Here is a 24154-nt window from a genome sequence, read left to right as displayed (position 1 = left end):
TTTAACTAGCACCTCTAGTTTATGCATTATTATTCTATCAAATGTAAAAATATTGAATTATGGAAACACGATTTATTTCAAACTTCATAATGATTCAATTGGATCAAAATAAACAGGTTGAAATTATAAAGTTTCATAAACATAATTGTATGATTTGACTAAATATATTTTTAAAGTAAGAAATTAAAAGGTTGAAATTATAAATTTCACAAACATAATTGTATTATTTAAAATTAAAATTTGGGATGTAGTCAAGTTGATTAAGTTAACGTCTATACTCTTCGCACTCCCTATTAAGTTAGATTTTATCTGAGATGTAATCAAGTTGATTAAGACCAAAACATTCTTATTTGTATTGATGTTATAATCTCAAGATTGTTTCTTTGATCAATATTGATGATAGTACTTCACACTAAAATTCATCTTATTTTTCATCCAGTATCTTATTAAGGTTGTAGTTTTTCTTTTTTCCATTTATGTCCACTAAGATTATTTTGTTAGGTTTTTTTTTTAACCAATATCAGTTAAAATTATTTTATCAAGTTAGAGTTAACTTTTGATCAATGCTATTTCGAATTTTTCTAATTAAAGTTAGAAATATTACTTTTCAGTTGATATCGATTAAGATTTTCTATTAATGTTCTAATGAGTTATTTTTTATTAATGTTACGGATTTGAAAGGTGGCACGACTGCAGGGAAATGAAGAAGTTGTCCTAGAGTCGCACGAGTTTGTTTCAAACTTAATTAAGTATTTTTTTTTCTTGAAGTCGTGTATGCCCATACGACTTCCGTGGTTTTTTTGAGTTTCTTTTAGAAGTGGGGGAACACGGTCTCAACACCAAATTCATGAGTTAGCTTTGGGTTTGGAATTGAGTGGTGAAAGGTTCTTGTAGGTTTTGAGAGTGCACCAAGTAATTTATCTAGTGCTGCTTACCTTGACACTATAAGGAATTGGCAATTCCATTAGGAATAAGTCAAAGTTTTACATCAAATAATATAGATAAAATTAAACATTATATAAGAATAAAGATTTATAATATTATTATTTTAAAGTTTTAGAGTAAAAATAAAGTAGTGTCAAATATTTTATATTTTGTAAGATTAATATATATATATATATATATATATATATATATATATAATCACGCGTAAAAGAACGAGGACCTTTAATGATTTTGCTGCTCATGCACTCAGAAACCTTACCAATTAAATCTATAATCACACCTAAATCTTTATTTTTTTTGAAACTTTGTCCATTCTGTAATAACGCATTCCAATTACATCATTTGCGTAAAAGAAAATCCAAATCCCCATCAATAATGATTAATATAGTAACATAAGTTTTGTTTTTATTAAATTTGACATTTTAAGGTTTTCCTTTTTCACCGTTTGAAATTTGACATAATAGAATTTTACATTTTGAAAACAAAGGAGATTAATGAAAAATTACATGTTTAAGAAGTGAAGTTATTGGTAATTTTTAACAAATATTGTGGTATTATTTTAGAAGAGGAAAACAAAAAAAGAAAAACCGGTGATGGCAGAAATAAATGAAGTAATATGAAGAGTCTAAATGTAAAAATATAGCATGTAACTGATAACAGAAGCATCACCAAATCAAAATCGACTGGAAAACATCTTGATATTAAGTTTTAAGATTTTAATTAGTTAAACAAACTTTTGGGAAATCTAATCCTATGCATTTGTGCATAAATTAGCAGAACTATACTTACTACCTTCTTAAAAGAAGGAAAATGAAATCTAGCTTGATGGCCATCCAATTTCCACATTGCCTATATACTGTATACGAGGAGACGCAGTTAATGTGAGTAATTAATGTCATGATTTCCAATGACTAAACTGCAATGCTTAATTCTACAGCTATATAAAAAGCATCATGCAGAAATCTAAACTTTGATATCAATTCCTGTGTAGTATCCATCTGAGTCTTCACTCACTTTGAAAGCAAGCAATGGCCAAAGAAGATCAGGGACTTGCCATAGGAATCGACCTTGGCACAACCTACTCATGTGTTGCTGTATGGCGGGAGCATCACTCTCGAGTGCATATCATTCACAATGACCAAGGCAATAACACCACTCCTTCTTCTGTTGCTTTCACAGACCAAGAAAGGTTAATCGGTGATGCTGCTAAAAACCAGGCTGCCACCAATCCACAAAACACTGTCTTTGGTATATTTTCTACTCTCTCAACTAGTGTCTTCCTTTGTATTATTTCATGTAACTTTTTTATCTAACCCTAAACGAGGGGAACATTTTTGGATAACTCTTCAGATGCTAAAAGATTGATCGGTAGAAAATATAGTGATCCTGTTGTTCAGAAAGACATGATGTTATGGCCATTCAAGGTTGTTGCTGGGGCTAATGACAAACCAATGATCACCCTTAACTATAAGGGTGAGGAGAAACAATTTTGTGCTGAGGAAATTTCATCTATGGTCCTGGTGAAGATGAGAGAGATTGCAGAGGCCTATTTGGAAACTAAAGTGAAGAATGCGGTGGTTACTGTCCCTGCTTATTTCAATGACTCTCAGCGTAAGTCTACCATAGATGCTGGAACCATTGCTGGCCTTAACATCATGCGGATAATCAACGAACCAACTGCTGCAGCTATTGCATATGGTCTTGATAGAAGGATGAATTGTGTTGGAGAGAGAAACATTTTCATTTTCGATCTTGGTGGTGGTACTTTTGACGTTTCTATCCTAACCATTAAGGGTAAGATCTTTGAAGTTAAGGCAACAGCTGGAAACACTCATCTTGGAGGAGAGGACATTGATAACAGAATGTTGAACTACTTTGTGGAGAAAATAAAGAAGGAAAAGAAAGAGGACATTAGTGGAAACCCGAGAGCCTTAAGGAGGTTGAGGAGTGCATGTGAGAGGCCAAAAAGGACACTGTCACTTGCCGTCACTGCCAGCATTGAAGTAGATGGTTTATCTAATGGCATTGACTTCCGTTCTTCAATCACTCGTGCAAGATTTGAGGAAATCAATATGGAACTCTTCAACCAGTGTATGGAGACAGTAGATAGGTGTCTTGCTGATGCTAAAATGCATAAGTGCAGTATACATGATGTTGTTCTTGTTGGTGGGTCTTCTAGGATTCCCAAAGTGCAAGAGCTATTGAAGGACTTCTTTGAGGGAAAGGATTTGTGCAAAAGCATAAACCCTGATGAAGCTGTAGCATATGGTGCTGCTGTGCAGGGTGCTTTGTTGAGTGAAGGTATTAAAAATGTTCCGGATATGGTGTTGCTTGATGTAACACCTTTATCACTCGGTAAGCATGTATTGGGAGATATCATGAGTGTAATGATTCCAAGGAATACTACTATTCCTGTAAAGAGGACAAAAGAATATTTGACAGTTGCAGATGACCAATCATGTGTTAAAATTCAGGTTTATGAGGGTGAGAGGACAAGAGCCAGTGATAACAATTTGTTGGGTTCTTTCATGCTTTCCGGCTTTCCTCCAGCTCCTAGGGGCCATCGTTTTGATGTGTGCTTTGCCATAGATGAAAATGGTATACTATCTGTCTCTGCTAAGGAAAATACAACTGGCATCAGCAATAAAATCATCATAACCAATGACAATGAACGACTGTCAACGGAAGAAATCAATAGAATGATTCAAGAAGCAGATGATTATCAAGCTGAAGATATGAAATTCCTTAGGAAGGCCAAAGCAAGGAATAAAATTGATGACTATGCTTACAAGCTAAAGAATGCTTTGAAAAATGAAAATTTCAGTTCAAAACTTTTCTCAGAAGACAGGGAAAAGATCAGTTCTGCAATTACTAAGGCCACAGAGTTAATTGATGGTGATCAGCAGGAGGAGGAAATAGATGTGTTTGAGGATCATCTGGAAGAGCTTATTAACGTCTTTAAACGCTTTGTCGGAAAGTCTGATTAGGTATTTTTTCGGTTAGACTTTTGTGACGATGAATTTTATTTTGTTTGATGAATGAAAACTTTTATGATGGAAAACTGTTCTCAATGATAAAAGTTTATATTATATTTGTACTGGAAATGTATACATTGTTACATTGGTTGATTTAGCACTCATATTACTTGCTGAATTTGTTCTTTGGCTAGTATTTATACTAGAAAAACAAATATGACTCAGTGGTAAGCTATGCAACCAAGGAAAGTGGTTTTGTGAAAAATTATTTTATGCAGAACTCATACTAGATGAAAAATAAAGTTTATTTCAACATTTGAATTAAAAGAAAGAGTTGATTTGTTTTTATTTTTAGAATCACATATTTAGAATTTTAGTTTATTACTATATGGATTAGTTGTGCCGCATTTATGTTCATGGGTTGATAATAATTTCTTGATTCAATTTTCAATAATATACGTACAAAAAATGTTATTTCTGCCACACCATCACAGTTAATTTAAAGTGTGTTTGAGATCCTCATGTAAATTTTATCTGAATTTATGATCTTTTTATAAATATTTTTAATTTTATTTTAATAAATTTGTAATCAAGTTTATGATAACAGATTATACTTCTGGTCTTTGATACAAGACTGTCAATAATAAAAATAATTAGTTTTAATTTATTTTGTTAAATTTTCAAAGCAGTATTACCAATACCAAAACTACTTTCATTATTATCGACAAAAAAAATATATTAGTAGATAAATAATGAAAATATGTAATAAAGTTACTACTTCTATTTAACTATGCAATTTAAAGTTGTTGCATAATCTTATCAAAATAACTTCAATTTATCAATTTGAAATTTTCTATATAACTAAATTCATACATATTTTGAAACCGAATGAGTGTTTTTTTTAAGGATAATGATAGTTCAACCTGGCAATTTTTACCCCTTTTTAACCTGCTTAAGTGTCAGTTTAACGTGACTTTTTTGTTTTGTTATTTTAATAATTTTAAGTTGTGTGATGTGGCCTGTGAAGTTGCGTGTTGGGGTGGAGAAAATGATAGGCGCGTATGTGTGGGAAAAACAGAGAAGGTGAGCGAAGCAGTTCCACCACTCAAGCGGTTCACTTTAGATTTTTGTTCTTAGATAGTGGATTTTCGGAAGTAGTGTCGTTGCCCCATCGGAAGTAGCAGAGACATTATTTTTTCGGACTCCTGTTCACCTTCTTCGGCCACCTGAGAGAAAAAGGTTTCCTTTTAGAACCCCAATGTTGGTTTCCATTGTTGTGCCTCTATTTTGACTTTGGTCAATGTTAAGCAACGGTGAAGTGTTTCTTTTTTTTAGAACTTGAAGTGTCGCCGTTGAAGTGAGAACAAGCGAAGAGGTTCCCAACCTTGAAGCGGTTGACGTTTGAAACCTGTGTAGCCAAGTTGTTCGCACGAAAAGCTGTGGGTTCGTTTTCTATCGTCTCAGAAGCAATCGTTGTCGTGGTGGGCATCGTGGTGTGGCACATGGTTCCGCGATTTGGTTGTTGAAAGGAGAAAAAAGCGAGCAAAACCCTTTCCACCTGTGCATTATTTCTTTTTTGTAATAGTTTCACTCGGACGTTGGAAGAAGACATAAATGTTCAACATTCGTTTCGCGTGGTTCGTTGTTGGTGACCGTAGACTGAAATTGTGTTGATTGGAAAATCACAATTGCTGCAACCAATAAGTGCCTTTTCTAGCTTAAATAAATGGTTTTATTCGTTACCATTTTTTGAACATTGGAAACCAAGATTGTTTATTGAGACTTTGTTTATTTTTTATATCACTTTATACTTTCCATCAGTTGAAGTAATGATTTATTTCAATAGAATCAACCTTTGACAACGTTTGAAAATTGCAAGCCTGAAATTGTGTTGATTCAAAAATGACAATTACTGCAACCAATAAGTGCCTTTTCTAGCATAAATAAATGGTTTTTTTGTTACCACTTTTTGAACACTGGAAATCATGGTTGTTTATTGAGACTTTGTTTATTTTTTAAGTCACTAGGTACTTTCCATTAATTGAAGTAATGATTTACTTCAATAGAATCAACCTTTGACCATGTTTGAAAATTACAAGACAACAATTGTCTTGATTCAGAAATGAAAATTACCGCAATCAATAAGTGCCTTTTCCAGCAGAAATAACTGGCTTTTTCGGTACCATTTTTTGAACAACACATATCAGAGTTGTTTTTTGAGAGTTTTTTTATTTTGTTTATGTGACTTTGTACTTTCCATGAATTGAAGTAATGATTTAGTTCAATGGAATCAACCTTTGACCATGTTTGAAAATTGCAAAACTGAAATTGTGTTGATTCACAAATGTCAATTAACGCAACCAATAAGTGTCTTTGCTAGCAGAAATAAGTGATTTTTTCGTTATCACTTTTTGAACAAGACAAAGCAGAGTTGTTTTTTGAGAGTTTGTTTATTTTGTTTGTGACTTTGTACTTTCCACAAATTGAAGAAATGGTTTAGTTCAATTGGATCCACCTTTGACCACATTTGAAACTTCCAAGACTGAAATTGAGTTGATTCAGAAATGTCAATTATCGTAACCAATAAGTGTCTTTTCCAGCAAAAATTAGTGGCTTTTTCGTTACCACTTTTTGAACACTAGAAATCAGGGAAACATTATTACCAGAAACAATAAATGCTTTTCTCAGCACCAATAAGTGACTTTTTTCTGGATATCATTTTGAACACATCACACCTGGGCAGTACTTTCAAAATTTGAATTCAATTTCCATTACTAATTATAATTTTTCATTATAATTTTTCATTCATAAGAGAAGAACATTCATATGGACATATACAATAATTGTATACAAAATAATATCAACAATTAAACCAATTCATCAATGACAACTACTTCTAAAGTGACCATGACTATCACATTATATTGACAACAATAAACCTTTTCAAAAACAACCATTATGCTACCCTATAAAGATCATAGTGCTCAAGCACTTCTTGGAAAGACTACCTCCCTATTAGGTGCACCTAATCCAAGACGCTTAAAAGTCCAAATATAAAACAAAGAATGTTAACGACAACATCAATCTTGGTTTTCAGTGTTCAAAAAATGGTAACAAAAAAACCACTTATTTAAGTTGGAAAAAGGCACTTATTGGTTGCAGTAATTGTGATTTTCCAATCAACACAATTTCAGTTTACAATCACTGACAACAAACCACGAAAAATGAATTTCGAACGTTTATGTCTTCTTCCAACATCTCAGTCAAACTACTACAACAACAAAAAAATGCACAGACCGAAAAGGTTTCACTCGCTTTGCTCTCCTTTAAACAACCAAACCGTGAAACCATGTGCCACACCACGATGCCCACCGTGACGACAATTGCTTCGAAGACGACAAAAGACGAACCGCTTCAGGGCTGGGAACCTCTTCGCTCGCTTTCAATTCAACGGAGGCACTTCAAGTTCTGAAAAGAAAGAAACACTTCACCATTGGTTAACACTAACCGAAGACAAAACAATGGAAACTAAAATTAGGGTTCTAAAAGGAAACCTTTTTCTCTTAGGTTGCCGGAAAAGGTGAACAGAAGTCTGAAAAAACAATGTCTCCGCTGCTTCCGTTGGGGCAACGAAACTGTTTCCGAAAATCCACTATATAAAAACAAAATCTAAAGTGAACCGCTTGAGTGGTGAAACCACTTTGCCAACCTTCTCTGTTTTTCCCACGCACACGCGCCTATCATTTTCTCCACCCCAACACGCAACTTAAGGGGCCACATCACACAACTTAAAATTATTAAAATAACGAAACAAAAATGCCACGTTAAGGTGACACTTAAGCGGGTTAAAAAGAGGTAAAAATTGCCGGGTTGAACTATCATTATCCTTTTTTTAAACATAAACAAGATCCTAACTAATTTAGGTTTAGGTAACGATGTTTTATAGTGGCATTTGCAAGTGTGAAAATAAATTCGTTATAATTAATGGTTCAATTGACGAATGCATTTATTAATGGAATAATTTCTTTAGTTTAAATCTACTGTAGTAGTTTCGTTTGTTGTAATGTAAACATTATTTTAAAGAACGTGATTTTTTAGTTCAATTTTTGTGTTTTTCTGTCATTTTTTTCTAGTTTATGCAGGTATGACTATATCAAATGTAAAAAGTATTAAAATTTTGAAAACACGATTTTTATGCATATTTTTTTCTTTACTTTTAATGAATAAAATCGATTATTAGTAACATTTTAAATGAATCTGTTATATCTACACTTCAATTAATAAAAATAAAGAGTAAGACATATATAAAATTATGGATTAGATAAGAACATAAAACTTTTCAAATATGAAGACAGAAATTATAAATCAGAGATAAAAAGTAAAAAAGATTAATATTATAATTATTTTATTTGTTATGTACGCAAAATAATTGTTTCAATGTTTTTATTATTATAATATAATTATATGGTAATTAAATATTTAGTAAAGTAACTAGGAAGGTAAGTAATATAGGTAGATTTAGATAACTAGATAAGGTTGTCGTTGATATCTCCTAACTTGTCCCATTGGCCACTGTCCATGCGCCATTTGCAGCCTTCATTTCTTCTTCCAAGCCCAAAGCACAAACTTACTCTCTCTTTCTATCTTCTCCCAACTTGAGAGATTCTGAGAAACAAGAAAAGTTTGGAAGAAGAGTGTTGAGGGAACAAGACCACGATGCTTGGTATGGCCACTCTTACTTTGGGTTCATCAACCACAATGGTGGCTCAGAACCATGCTCAACAACACCATGCCACCACTCTTGCCTCAGTCAATGGACACAGAAGGTACAGTGTTTCCAACAGGACTCACTCCTCTTCCATGAGTTTGGTGTCTCCCACCAACAAAAGCTTCACCTTTCTCTCTTCCTTCAAGGAATCAGCACCTGCACGCCCCTTCACCACAGCTGTTGCATCTGTTGATTCTGACCAGCTCAACTCATCTGATCCTCCCACCAAGGTTTGTTCCTCTCTCCCACTCCAACCCCACATTGAATTTGTCCTCAATTTTGGATTTTTTGACCGTTTTTTTTCAGTTTTGATGTTTTTCCTTTGTTATGTTATTCTGGGTTGTTCTCTACTGAGGGTTGTTATCCTTGTAACCAGAGAAACGCTTGATGGTGTACTTTTTCAATCGGTTTTGAAGATAATTACTTTATAAGAAAATATGCTATGCATTGTCATCTAATCTCAGACCATAATGTATGATCAATTTGTTAATTTTTACCACAGCTACCTTAAAAGTGACATGTAGGGTGATTTGATTACATTGTTTTACACTGTCAGAGCATTACAATTAACTTTTAGCTTTTTTTATTTTTTCTTTTTTGGCTTGTCTTTTGCAGAATGAAGCAAACAAGTATTATTTTGTTGTTGCAAATGCAAAATTTATGTTGGATGAGGAGGAGCATTTCCAGGAGCAATTGTTTGAGCGGCTCCGTCTCTTTGGGGAGCGTAATCAAGAACAGGATTTCTGGCTTGTCATTGAGCCTAAGTTCTTGGATAAGTTCCCTAACATTACCAAGAGGTTAAAGAGACCTGCTGTTGCTCTTGTGTCAACCAATGGTACCTGGATCAAGTAAGAACACCAACTCCTCATTTTTTCAGCGATTGATTCTACAAGCGCTTTAAACTATGGAGTATAAATGAAAATATGATTCTTGGATTGGGTATCATAAACAATGAAAGAAGGGAAATTTTTCCATATTATATACAAGTTATGTGTGTCTCTGAATGTTTTCATACAGTTGTTTGGATTGAAAGCCATTATATGTTGACAAATCCCTAGCTACCTATGCTTGACAACCTAATCTAAGTCTATGTGGGAAAATCGATGCTATTTTATATGCTTGCATCATGGTGATTCTCACTTCTCAAGAAAAAATTGATCATTTAGCTTTTTTTTATTTCACAATCTTAAAGCTGCCAGTTGTTAAATGTTGTAAAAGGGTTTCTGTATATTTTCCTCCCTTTACTTTTAGTGTTTGTGTTCTGCTGGTAGGAGCTCCACCCTTTCAAATGATATAACATGAAACAATGGTGTAAGAAAGAAGCAGTGTTTGATCAACAAAATTGCTGCAATGAAAATCATCAGAATAGCATCAAATGCCAGTTTATAATGCTTCAGCCACTTTGTAATTCTGTCCCTATGTATGGTTTGGACTTTTGGCAGGTTCATGAAGTTGAGACTGGACCGAGTTTTATCTGACAGTTTTGAAGCTGAGACTCTAGAAGAAGCATTAGCTTTCAATCCTACTGATTTGAAGTTTGAGAAGCCTGAGAAATGGGTGGCACCCTATCCCAAATATGAATCTGGATGGTGGGAACCCTTCTTGCCCCCTGTTCAGAACGAGGTGAAGCCTTAAGATAATCTTTATCAGCACTGCTTCAGTGCTTGATAATCTTAAATCTTTTTCTCTAATGATTTCTGTGCAAGTGCAGCTGGATGGTAGTTAAAGAGGGCTAAAATTGCATTCAGTTTTGTATTTTTGGGAGGTAGTATGATTATTTAAGTTGAAGTGTTGCCCTTAGGATCTAAGTTGTAGGAATTGCATTTTATGTCTATCAAATGAGTTAAGTATGTATATTGTTATGAGATTGATGTTCTCTGTTTCTAGAAATGTATGTGAAGGCGTGGAACTTAATATATTTTTTTTATCTTTTGAATAGACTGACTTCTAAGGCTCTCAAATTTACATTATCTAAAGCTTGCTTGTGAGGCTTGAAATAACAATTCATCAAATGAACTTACCTCAAGCAAGTGTACTCACTTTATACTTTTTTCATGTAACAGCACAAACTGAGTGGGGAAGTAATAAAATAAACTCCATAATGGCTTGACAGACTGTAATACTTAGCATAAAAGACAGGCTATCATTGGATGACTTAAGGTAGTTTCTCAGGGGATGCTCCTATTTTTATTCTTACAAGATTCACTTTGATACGGGGAATAGCAGAAAAAAAGCCAAATAAGTGTTGGGCTATTTGATTTCATACAGAGGTCTGCAAATTTTATTATATATGAAGTTGATCATGTCCACGACTAAATTCAACAGTGTGGAAATTGGTATTACTTTTCACGTGTTGTTATGTCTAGACCTACCCTTTGCCTACTGTAGATGCCATTTTATAACAAAAAGAAAAATGGTCTGATATATTTCTTTAGTGCAATGAAGTTATGCTTCAAAGAAAGAAGAACCACTAGGTTTCTTTCTAGTTCACGTAAGTAGAACACTTTCTGCATTTCTTGAAGGTTGTAAAGTCATTCCCTTGATTCATTCTTTCCATGAGTCTGCCAGACATCAACTACAGCCTGCCTCTGTTATGGTCCGTCTACTAGAGATTTCTGTTACCTTCCTCAATGACTCACTAATGATGCATCTTTATACTCACAAATATTGGCCTTTCTAGGTATGACACTTGCCAACAAGAACAACTGTTCCCTGGATGATAGTGAAATGCTCATTATCCAGCATCCAGTCAAAAACAGAAAAAGTATATCAAATGTTTAATAAACCTTAATATGTAAACCTTTTTGGTACATATATTGATACATGATATCATTATTTGTGAAGCAAACTAAATGATTCATTTAGATCTGGTTTCTTAAAGGACGACAGAGAACAGGTTGTAAACAATTTCTACAGCGCTTTTGTTTTCTATTTATGTTTCTTTTTACTTTCTAATGAAAGTTTCCAGTGAACTTCGAAACGCCAAGCAAATGAGTGACACAAAATTGGACCTATTCTGCATGCAAGAGGCGCAGGACGATATAATAGTACACCAAAAGAAAATATACTATGATGGTTTACATGGTTACAGAAGCCTGTATAAGTAACCAATAGCAATCGAGTATGGAAAATGGTTCTTGCACACTAAATGGTTAACCCTGCAAAGTTTTTTTGGTAGCAGTAATAATCGATTTCTAAAGATCAATAATCAAATTATATTTCCCCATTATATTTCTGTTAATCACATAATACGTGTTAACTACAAGTTTGTACATAGTTAATCAATGCCATGGTATGAAAAGGAATTTCATTACTTCTAATCCTGAATGTACTCTTGCGAGGGTTGCGATTTCCCGAAAATCTTCATCATCAAATTTTCATATAGATTATTCAACTCAAACAGGGTCCTTTCAGCAAGGATATCAATAATATCCCCATGCTTTTCATATACCACTGGCACTATCAGCAATATCACAGATGCTGCACCATCAAAGCAAAAGAGAAAGCAGATTAGTACTAACTTGCACTTAAGTAGAATCACTCAATGTTTCATTGTTATGACAAATAAATGCATGAATTAGGTAGCTGACCTATGTAGATTAGAGTTGCAGCAGGGTACCGATAGTCAAGAAATGAGATAGCTCCTAATGTCCCTGTGACCTGCAGATTACATTCTTGTCAGATAAAACCAAATAGCATTTTGACAAGATGAGTAAGAAAGGTTAGGAACATGCTGAGAAGCACCAAGATAAATTTCTTCAAATCTTGTCCGGAAGCTATGATCCCAAATGTTATGAGTAGATTATTAAGTATACGTGTCACTGAAATAGCTGTATTGACAAGCAATCCTTTGGGTAAGAGGAATGATGATAATTCAAGTGGTGGTAATCTGTATCAACAGGAAGATAGCATCATTTCTTGGTGTAAAACAATAATCTAAATAAGTGTGCAGACAGTGAAAATAAGCAGGCAACACAGTGTGAAGAGATAGGAGAAAACAAATTCTCATACCACCAGCTCTTGCCTAGCCCTCTAGGCAGGGACTTGTTGGTTCATTCACACTGGTTATAAAACAAGAATCACACTGCTTTAACATGGCAATTTGATTTGTCTGTGACAGATAATAAGGGCAAACAAGAATAACTAAACAAAAAATATTTTAATATCAATCAGTTATCCCACTGTCATATCCTCCCAAAGATAAGAAACAACACCTGGATGTGGTGGTAATAGACATAATAGGTGGAGTTGTATCATTGTAAATTGTTACTCCAAAATTAAGTATGAATATAACAGGAAGGATGCTACAGATGACTAATTAAAGAAGCTTTTCATCAAAGGAAAAAAATGCAAGTTAATATTAAAAATATCTCTTGAAAGTATATATCAATTTACTAATAGCAAGTTACATTAGCTGGATTGAGAGTCTTAAAATAGGGAAGAAATACTTTAAGAACTGACTGATAGAGTGAATTAAACTCACATGCGAATGACGGATGTTAAAAGGCTCCGTATGAATAACATTGCCATTAGAAGCATGAGAGAGTCACAAATGAAACTAATCACGGTGTAATCCATCCTCTTAAAAAGCAACCATATCAAAGTTACACCAACAAGAACGCTTAATGAGATCTTCTTCTTCCTCCAGAGTATAATATCAGCGACTAAGAAAAAAGAAACCAAGGTTTACAATAGTTTCTACCATAACCTCAACAGTTTTGCAAACTGTTCTGTGTAAAATGATACCGTAATTTCTAATTCACACCCTAATACTATGTTAACAGATTCAATGCGATTTTTGCAACACAAATGAAATTTGCAGATTATGTCAAGTATGAAGAAATTATGCAAAAGAGCCAGAGGAGAATACTCAGTCCAGAGCCTAGGGTAACACGAAGAGGTATTTTCCGGCCAAAGAAGCGGTTCTTGGCAGTGGAGAACACAAAATATCTCTCAAAATCAGTCTCAAATTCAGAGTCTTCATCATCGAATTCTTTGTTACTGAGAAAATCCGAGTCTGCAACATCCATGAATTTTTTGGTTCAGGTATTATTTAACCTCCTCTTCCTTATACGTTGGATCCTTTCTTAATGTTGTTACGTACAGTATAACCTGTAAAGAATGACATTTCCAGAAAAAACAATGACATGCATTAACAAAATATTAATTAATCAATGTTACAAATATGTTCGTTCCATGAACAAATGAAGAACATTCATTCAAATTATGACAAATGCACAAGAATTTGCATGCTGATGCACAAATATTCAAAGTCTGTGAGATGAAATATACAAGTTCTTACTATCATGAATCAATAAACAGTGGAGAGTTTATCCTTTTCGAGATTTCTTCTTTTCAAGAATATATGGATTCATGTTGGAGAAACTCTGTTTTCTACCTCTGTATTGTTACAAATCTCAGAGAACCTATGTACTCCGTAATCCACCCCTTAATATTCGCATGAAAGCAATCACGAGTTTAAATAAATATTATTTTCCTCTTTGTTTTTTATTGTTTTTTTTTTCTCTTTTCAAATTAACTTATTTTTGTATGATATTTATCTATAATGAAATATTTGTTTTTTATATCTATACATTACACAAATAAATATTCGTTTCGTATACTTAAAATTTATAATAAATAAATATTTCTAATATAAATTTCTTTTTATTTAGTTAAATTAAGAAAAAAAGTTCTACGAATAAATATTCAAAATTGTTTTCTTTCAAGTCTTAAAACTTTATTTCCACATCTTTCTTTCCCAGTCTTATAGTTTCCTTACCTTTAAGCATAGGCGGACTTTGTTTGGGATTAAGGGAACCATGCTTTCCCTAAGATTTTAATATATATATATATATATATATATATATATATATATATATATATATATATATATATATATATATATATATTTATTGTTTAAAAAGTAAAATAAAAATTAATTAGATGGACCTTAACTAATAAGTGGATTAAAGGAGTTAAGGTTCTATATCTGATTATAAGATTTTTTTTCACACCAAGTCATCTAGAAAATGTGAAATAAAAGAAAGACAGATTACAACAAAAAAAATTGGGAAACAGAGAGAATACAAATACATACATTATCTCATGAATCAATATTCTAATATGATTTATGTATGTTATATTTATGATTCTTTCATTACGATATTGCTTCCAAATTAAGTTCTTTCAACTTAGTATGAACCCTAACTATGATTTTAGAATTTTTTTTTGTATGAAATTGGCATGAATCCTAATTATATTTTCTCAAATTAGTATATAATCCAACATTATAAAAGGTTGATATTTTGTATTGTCCACTAAATACAATGAATTAGTTGAATAATCTTGAAATAAAAAAAAGAATAATCATTTATCTGAATTCAATAAAAGAAGATAAAAATTCGAAAAGTTTGAATGGGATTGTTTAAGTAAAGAAAATACTTTTTTACTTCAAAAAATTATATATAAAAAATCAAATTTTAGATCCTGGATATTTTATTTAAGTTACGTCACTGTCTTTAAAGACGGTGTCTTACTATCATATAATTCTAAATTTTTCTTTTTCTTAAATTCATGATTTTTTGTGTAAACTACTTTGTCTAACATTTTAATTCTTGTTTTTTTACAACATTCTACTCATTTCTTTTAGACAAACTTGTGAAAGTCAATGAATAACTAACAACATCATCATATTATAATTTTTTTTGGTATAAATACACATTTGGTACCCAAACTTTTTCGGAAAGTTTAATGTGGTACCCGAACTTTAGGAATGTTCAATGACCCCAATTTTCTAAAAAGGTTCAATTTGGTCCTCTCCGTTAAGTTGGAGTTAACACCGTGTCCGTACAAGCCATGAAATTTTTATTTTTTTTTTATTTTTTTTTAAATTAATTTTTTTTTCCAAAAAATTAATTTTTTTTTTCGAAAAATTTAAAAAAACTGCCACGTGTCAGTTTATTATCGTGCCACGTGGCAGCTTACAAGCATGACACGTGGCAGTGTAATAGTTATTTTCAATTTAGTACCCCAGTTTAAATTTTTGGTTCAATTTAGTATCCAAATTTTTTAAAATGATCCAATTTCGTCATTTCCTATTTGAGACCAAATTAGTAAATAAGCTTAATTATAATTTATATAAACATGTTAAAATAATTGTTTTGAATTTATACATCAAATCACTACACCTAAATACTTAAATTATTTTATTTTCTTCATTTTAACCTTTGTAATTTTTTATACATGAAATTTTTTACACTTGTAAAAAATAAAATAATTTGAATATTTAGGTGTAGTGATTTGATGTATAAATTCAAAACAATTATTTTAACATGTTTATATAAATTATAATTAAGCTTATTTACTAATTTGGTCTCAAATAGGAAAGGACGAAATTGGATCATTTTAAAAAATTTGGGTACTAAATTGAACCAAAAATTTAAACTGGGGTACTAAATTGAAAATAACTATTACACTGCCACGTGTCATGCTTGTAAGCTGCCACGTGGCACGATAATAAACTGACACGTGGCAGTTTTTTTAAATTTTTCGAAAAAAAAAAATTAATTTTTTGAAAAAAAAAATTAATTTTAAAAAAAAATAAAAAAAAAATAAAAATTTCATGGCTTGACACGTGTCCTGTACGGACACGGTGTTAATTCCAACTTAACGGAGAGGACCAAATTGAACCTCTTTAGAAAATTGGGGTACCAAATTGAACATTCCTAAAGTTCGGGTACCACATTGAACTTTCTGAAAAAGTTTGGGTACCAAATGTGTATTTATACCTTTTTTTTTTTAAACAACACAACTTATAACTTTTGGAACAACTCTAATATTTAATATGTGAAAGTTTTGCATTTGTAAACTTTCGCTGTTCAATAGAACTGTGCATTAAACTACTAAGCACTGTTACTGATCATCCTGTTATGTAAAATCACCTATTTATAATTTTTTTTTGTACATGTAAATACTTCGAATTGTGTCTGTTCAGTAACTATATATGGGAGAAATTTTGTTTTTTTTTTGTTTTTTACGAAAGTAGTATAGTTTTATATAAAAATTACTGTAATAGCCAGATTTTAAAGAATTTACCATGTAAGTCGTATGTCATGAAAACGACTTCTTTAATTAAAGTCGTAATTCACGGTTTTTGACTGGCCACGATAGTCAGACAACTTTCAATTGAATTTATTTGCCAACATTGAAGTCGTTACCTTTTGAATGCAATTTCCAAATTTTGTTTGATATAAGAGGTGTGAGTGAGAGAGAGGACAGGGAGAAGGATGATTCCAGTTTTTTGTTAAGTAAACTTAAACGAGGATAGTTGCAGAACTGGATTATCAAAAGTGAGTTTGTTGAGACTATGGTGAATCAGCTCAGAAGGAATGGAGAGACCCTGTCCACTTGTCGAGTGGTGGAGAAAATCTTAAGGTAATTAATCGATGATTTTGAGAATATTGTGTGTGCAATTAAAGAGTCAAAGGATTTGTCAATGCTCTCGGTGAAAAAGCTTGTTGGGTCGTTTGATGCGCATGAGCAGCGAAGAAGGAAAAAAAATGAAGAGGAGTCTTTTGATCATGCACTTCAAGCAAATGCAATCATAAAGGAGAATAAGACATCTTATACTCAGAACATGAAGGTATAAAAAGCTATCCTGGTGATATAAGTCAAAGACAAGAAGAAGAGATTAGCATGGCCAAGGACGAGATCAATGAAGAGGAGGTCGATCAAGCAACTAAGCTTTTAAGTGTTTCAAATGTGGCAAATATGATCACTATGCAAATAAGTGCTACTCAAATAAGTGTCTCAGTTGTGGTAAAGTCGAACATTGTGCAAGGGATTGTCAATCCGAAAATAAGAGGGAAGAGACGACCAACCTTCTCACATAATATGTTGAAGAGGAAGGTGTGTTGCTGGGAAGGTCTGAAATCAGTCTAAGTTCATGGATTGTTCATACCCAACTTGGAAGCTTAGATGACCAATGCAATAAGGAATCAACGATAAAGATTGCAGTGTTGCAACGAGAGTGTGATGAATTAGTGAACAAGAATGTTGTAAGAAAGGAAGAGATAAACAAACTGAAAGCGAAGCTACATGTCACGTCACATTTAAACTCAAATTTTTTCAAACCAACGAGCACAGTAAACAAACCCATCAACATACGCAACCGCCAACAACGTCGATCATCATTTTTCTCTTCATCAACACCATTGAACACGCTAGCAGAATCCACCATATACAGATAAATTGGCTCCTCAGGATTCTCACGGGGATCCCTCTTCCACTCCATTTTTTCACCCGCACATGGGTTTTCACAAGTTCAACACTGACACTACCCCATCAATACCACACTGAATCATCATCACCTTGATCCTTCATGTAAATCCACCATTTCTTTGTGCACCCTAGTTTTCACCTTTTATACACCTCATGTGTTTATTGGGTTTTGTCTTCTTTTTCTGCGTGCACTCTCGTTATTATAACCCCGCACCTCCTTATGTTTTGTTTGTTGTCCTTATGTCTGTTTTATTATGTTTACTCGCTACACCCCATTTTTCACTACACACACCTCAAAATATTTTGCTCACTGCACCATGTCTTTTACTATTCTACACCTATATTGGGCTATTTTAGATTTTGGACCTTTATTTTAGCTCTTAGGTACGTATTTTAAACTTTTCACTCCATTTGCTTTTTAACACCTCACTTTCTTGTACATTAACATTTTTATTAAAATAAGATAAAAACATAAAAATTAATCTACTTTTAAAAAAATACCAAAAAATAGTTTTTTTTTTCTTTTTAGTGTCTGTTCAACCACTCGCGTCGTGTGACACCAATTTTCAAATAATTCAAAAATACCACAAAAATATAACATTTTCAAAATATAAAGATATCAACATTTTCAAACAAAAAAAGGTCTTTTAAAAACTACGTTATTCTTGATTCTCCCGTGTGAGATACGTAGGAGTAAGGTAAGTCCTTGTCAGATTCACTTTCAAAAAATTAAATCATTTTTCAAATAGTTGTCCAAACTGTTTCTTTTAAGAACTACGTAACCCAATGATTTTTTCTTTTGAATGAATACGTATGACCAAAGTCAATCCTTGTTGGACCTAAAAAAATTCAAAATAAATATTTTCGTCTCTTTTTAGTATCATTTGTCTTATTATTTTTTGGGGAAAATTAACATTTTGAAAACCATATCAACTTTGTATGTTTAATTAAAGGTACCGCCCTTGGACAAGCGCTCTAGATGCTAACATCTTTCCTACGTGTAACCGACTTTCAAGCTCAAAATTTATTTTTTCGCAGACTTACTTTATCTTTATGATTTTCCATAATTTCTCAACAATAACTATGATAATGACTACAAATATCTTTTTAAACCCGTTTCTTTTTTATTCGTCTTACTATTACAATTCCGATTGCGACACTTATATTTTGTTTGAAAGGTTTCAACAAAACCCAAAACAAGGAGTTTGTCATCCCAATAACAGGCTATTTAATAAAAAATAGTTATGGATTGTTTTTATAATGGTTCATATTATAGAATGAGCAGCTGTATGAATCAAGTAAATGACGTAATTTTATAAATTTGTAATTTGTCTATGTTTTGGTCTCTCTTATTTCCGTTGTCTAACTGAACCAAATCATTAGTTGGTTGCTTACTGTTTCTCTCTTATAATATAGTATAATTTTTTCTGGAGCTTTCGATGTTTTGTTTTTGAATACGGAGAATGAAACAGCTTTGTTGATATTATTATATTTGCCAGAGATACTTGTCTATCTCAAATACTGATGCAATGGCCGCCACCCAAATCTGCTAAGGGCCAGTGGGATTTTCACTGTAATCTAGTTTTGTCACACATTAAATAACATATATAAAACCTAACCGATATTTATTCTCCAAATTAATAATCATATTCACGAATCATCAATCTTTTACTTACTTAATTAATTAATTAAAATGAATAATATGTTAAAATTTTTGACAATATATTTTCATGTTATTTTCAACTTGAATATAATATAGATAATGAAGATTCGGAGACAATAAAAATAATATTGTAGAATAATAAAATTTGTTATGCAATAAAAAAACAATTTTAGATATATTATATTTTAACTTTGTAGGTTTATCCAAAGGTTCATCTTATTAATGACTTTAAAATAGTTATTTTAATTATATAGTTTCAACTCAAACATCGAAATATATGTATAAATAACATTTATTATTATTTAATATAGATATTTTGCTTACGAATATGGTTTAGAATATTGATATAGTATAATGTTTAATTATATAATATTGTGGTTTGAAGATGTGCATTTTTTTATATTGAATTTTTTTATAAGTAATCTATGTATAATTTAAAAAATGAAAATCTCATAAAACCACATTTTAATAAATGTAGCTTAAACTCGGAGGCAACATTTATATTAATATGGTCTGAATTCAACATAAAAATTGTTATCTATTATGAATATTTTAAATAATAGTTTTTATAAATGTTGTTGTACTGAAACTATTATTTATTATATATGATCACACTCATATAGATCACGTCTAAAAGATCGCTGTCTAGACTTTAGACCAAAATTTTTATAATTTAAGTCACTATTTTATGATGTTGTATAAAGTAAATTTTATTATAATTGAACATATTATATGAATATAGAATAAAAAGAAAATTACTCCCACACACATCACGTATCATGAAGGCCATCACCATTATATGCCTTGACCCCACATGCAATCATGCTTACTTTTTAAAAGTATTAATTAAACAATATTATAATAAGGGTTAATTATGTTTTTTGTCCCTCAAGTATGGGTAATTTTTGGTTTTAGTTCCCCACGTAACGTTTGGTCATTTTCAGTCCTCCACGTTTTAAATCTTATGGAATTGGTCCCCAATTTTAAACTCCGTTAATTTTAATTCACACGTGTCTAACGAATGGCCACGTAAGGATCCCGTTTTCACAGCTGAGAGGAATTGATGAACAACACGTGGTCTTGATATTTTAGGACCGTTTTAAAAGAGGGATTTGGGGTCTTTCTGAAACCCTAAAATTGGAGTGTTCGTGTTGGTTTGGGGGGGTATCGTATTATTGATGAGTGTTCGTGTTGGCAGCCAAAATTGAAGTTTGAAGATCGTTTTAGGGTGATGAAAAGTGGGAGTAGAGTGATTCATTGTACGCAGAGGAGTAATGGTTCGAAAATTTTGCAGAGCTGTTCATCGTCGTCGGATATGACATCCAAACTGTGTGGGTGTGGGGAAAGATTACTGCTCCTAAAGGCAACGACTTTGAAGAACAAAGGGAGATTATTTTGGAGATGTAGAAACTGGGCTGTAAGTGACAAATTTGGTATTTATTGGGCGAACTTGATTTCCTTTGATTTCTTAATGGTTTTATTTTATTTATGCAGTCCAATTCTCAATGCAATTTCTTTGAATGGTTTAATGAAGAAGATTCTAAATATGAAGGAAACGCACCGGACTTTGAATACAGTGGTAGAACACGAACTGAAGAAGATGAAGTGTGTTTGGAGAAGGAGAAAGTTATAGTGGAGTTGATTAAGAAAAATGAGAAATTGAAGGCGAAATTGCAAGAAGAGAAAAAGTTTGGAAGATTCATGCAAGTTTTTTTCCTTTTGTCGTGGACATTAACATTTGTCTTTGTTTTTATGTTGCTGTTCAAGTTCAATTGCAACTAGTTTTTTAGTAACTATTATTTAGCTGTGATTAGTTATGTATGGAACTTTAATGGTTAAGTAAGTTTGAGGTAACTTCTGTTGGGGAAGTGTTTTGTATTTGTAATATGGCAGTAATGAATGAAATGAGAAGTTCAATTGTGTTTTACATGGTTGTGTTTTAATTCATTGTTAAATAGCAGTGGTTATTTGCCGTGACTTTTATCCTGTAAGGTTTCCTTTGATGTTAACAGGATATACATTTAATTGATTTCATCAAATTAATCCATACACGAAGTTTTACTGCATTATCACAAAACACAAGTAATCCGTACACAAAGTTTAACTGCATTATCACAAAACACAAATAATCCATACACAAAGTTTTACTTCATTCACAAAACACAAGTAATTCATACACAAGTTTTAATGGACACCAGACATGTGGTCCATAAATCTGAATAAAATAAGTTTAACTACATTCAATAAAGTATTGGACACCAGACATGTGGTCCATACATCTGAATACAATATTGCTTTAATCCAAAAAGTTGTCCACTATGATATTGCCCACTGCTACAAAAAGTGGTCCACCATTAAAAGCAACCAAAACAGTTTGATTCCTCATTGTATTTCACGTGGGTTGAGCAGAGGTTGCAGTACTTGCTTGAGACCCTATCACTTGTGCAGCCATGCTTCTGGTTTGGGTTGTTGGTGGTCTCTCTCCCTGGTTCACGTTTGCAGCAACTCTCAGTCTGGATCTTCTTCTACTACTGCAGCTTTGGGTAGATGGTCCTGCAGCGCTGCTAGGTGCACTAACACTTGGAGTTCCTTGTGATTGTGCCTGTGAATTAGGTATGTTTTACAACTGTAGATTTTGTTCGTTTGAATGAAAAAAAAATTGTATCAGAGGTCAAGTTTGTGTTCTTACCTTTCTGTGCCTAATTCCCCTTCTACAACTCCTAATGTTGTGTCCCATCTGCTTACACCTGCTGCACTTCATGATAAGATTTTTCTTTGATAGCTTGGAATGACTGACATGTTCATCAGCTTCCCTTCTTCTCAGTTTTTTGGGTCTCCCAGGTGGTGTTTTATAAATTGGTGGGAGTAGTTCAGGTTGAGTGCTTTTAGGCCACAATTGTTGTCCATTGATTGGGGTTATTTCTGGGCTATAACATGCCTCATATGTAGCTCTTTTGTAATATGGATGCACATATGCTTCAGGGTTTTCCACCTTATAATTAGTTGCTGCTACAGCATGTCTACAAGGTATGCCTATCAAATCCCAAAAATAACATGTGCAAGTATGGTTACTCAGATCTACCACAAACTTCTCCATGGTGAACCCTTGTGTTACTTCAAACTTTGCACCCCCTGCCCACACTGGAAGCCAATTGCCACTTTTCTCCACTTCCCTATCAAGCCTTTTATGTGGCTTAGGCATAACATTACCAGGATATGCATTTAATTTTCTCTTAGTGTAGCAAATCTACTCATTGTGTATGACCTAATCCATTCCATCATACTAATAATTGGTTTATCCCTAGCTAATAAGATAGTACTATTGAATGACTCAGACAGGTTATTCATTAAAACATCACATCTAGGATATATGCTGAATGCATGCTTACACCATGAGCTTCTAGGTATGCCAATTAACCAGTTATAGGCTTCAGGGTTAATGTTTCTTAACTCACCCATTTTTTTTTCCAACCTGCGTAGAATGTTGACTTTGCTGCCCCCATCATAAGATCTCTGATAACTATCCCACCACCAAATTTCTTCTTAAAATTACTATAAAGATGCCTCAAGCAGAAACGGTGCTCCACCCCATTCAGAATTTCATCAAATACTGTCATAAGTCCCTGCAAAAGTTAATTGTTATGTGTTAGAATATAGTCTGAATGAATGCTATATAAATTGAATGGAAGTAAGTTGTTTACCTTTTGTTGATCTGAGATGAAAACCCAACGATGGTTTTCAATGTCCCCAATATCTTCTAGCAGTAGTGAAAGAAACCACCTCCATGTCTCCTTACATTCGTTTTCTACAGCAGCAAATGCAAGTGGAAAGTATTGATCATTAGGGTCCCTGCCCACCGCAACCAAAAGTTGACCACCATAAGTTGTTTTCAAGTGGCACCCATCAACCCCTATAAAGGGCCTGCACCCAGCCAAAAACCCATTCTTACAGCCTTCTAAGCACATGTAGAAACAACCAAACCTTGGTGGCAGACTTGGTTGAGGCTGATTGATCTTAATTTTGAATGTTCCAGCCTTTACTCTAACCAATTCAGCTACATAATCATGTAAACGACTGTACTGTTTTTGTCCATCCCCAACCAAACAGTCCATTGTTATTTGCTTAGCTTTTCCAGCCCTCCAAGGGGTTATACCCACACTGTATGTCTTCTTCATCTCCTCAATAATTTGACTCACTGTCATTACACCAACATTCATAAACCTGTCTATTAAGACTTGTGCTATCCAATCACAGTTAGCATTTTTGTTCCCAAATACCCTGCCACATCTATGACGCCCAACCAAGGTATTGATCTGAAAAGTTTCCCTACCACCAACCTTGCTAGCCATCATTAAGAAACCACATTTTTTTTTACAAACAACCCTGACTCTCTTCTGATCATTTTTTACAAATTGAACTTCTTTACCATTTAAAACACTATCCTCCATTAATGCTTGCTTGAAATCTTTCAAAGACGAAAATTCCATTCCTAATTTGAACTTGAAGTCCTTTGTCATATCT

General features: G+C 32.9%; 3 protein-coding genes across 3 annotated transcripts; 2 read left to right on the top strand and 1 right to left on the bottom strand.

The window, feature by feature from the left end:
• The first annotated feature begins 1973 nt into the window (after positions 1 to 1973).
• Positions 1974 to 3932, top strand: LOC114187276 (probable mediator of RNA polymerase II transcription subunit 37c). Its single transcript, XM_028075478.1, has 2 exons — positions 1974 to 2193; positions 2296 to 3932. Exons 1-2 carry the CDS (start codon positions 1974 to 1976, stop codon positions 3930 to 3932), a joined length of 1857 nt encoding a protein of 618 aa, XP_027931279.1.
• A 4540-nt stretch (positions 3933 to 8472) lies between these two features.
• LOC114186629 lies at positions 8473 to 10626 on the top strand. Its single transcript, XM_028074591.1, has 3 exons — positions 8473 to 8918; positions 9304 to 9536; positions 10131 to 10626. Exons 1-3 carry the CDS (start codon positions 8637 to 8639, stop codon positions 10321 to 10323), a joined length of 708 nt encoding a protein of 235 aa, XP_027930392.1. The 5' UTR covers positions 8473 to 8636; the 3' UTR covers positions 10324 to 10626.
• Positions 10627 to 11915: 1289 nt separating this feature from the next.
• On the bottom strand, positions 11916 to 14104 carry LOC114186596 (reticulon-like protein B6). Its single transcript, XM_028074549.1, has 6 exons — positions 13991 to 14104; positions 13559 to 13800; positions 13172 to 13352; positions 12433 to 12577; positions 12279 to 12348; positions 11916 to 12168 (listed from the first exon to the last, which is right to left on the bottom strand). Exons 2-6 carry the CDS (start codon positions 13716 to 13718, stop codon positions 12005 to 12007), a joined length of 720 nt encoding a protein of 239 aa, XP_027930350.1. The 5' UTR covers positions 13719 to 13800; positions 13991 to 14104; the 3' UTR covers positions 11916 to 12004.
• Between the last annotated feature and the right edge of the window lie 10050 nt (positions 14105 to 24154).

The sequence above is a fragment of the Vigna unguiculata genome, chromosome 6 (genome assembly GCF_004118075.2).
Source record: "Vigna unguiculata cultivar IT97K-499-35 chromosome 6, ASM411807v1, whole genome shotgun sequence".
In the NCBI taxonomy this organism is placed as follows: Eukaryota; Viridiplantae; Streptophyta; class Magnoliopsida; order Fabales; family Fabaceae; genus Vigna; species Vigna unguiculata.
The sequence above is the reverse complement of the archived record's forward strand: the minus strand, read 5'-3'. Positions and strand labels throughout refer to the sequence as shown.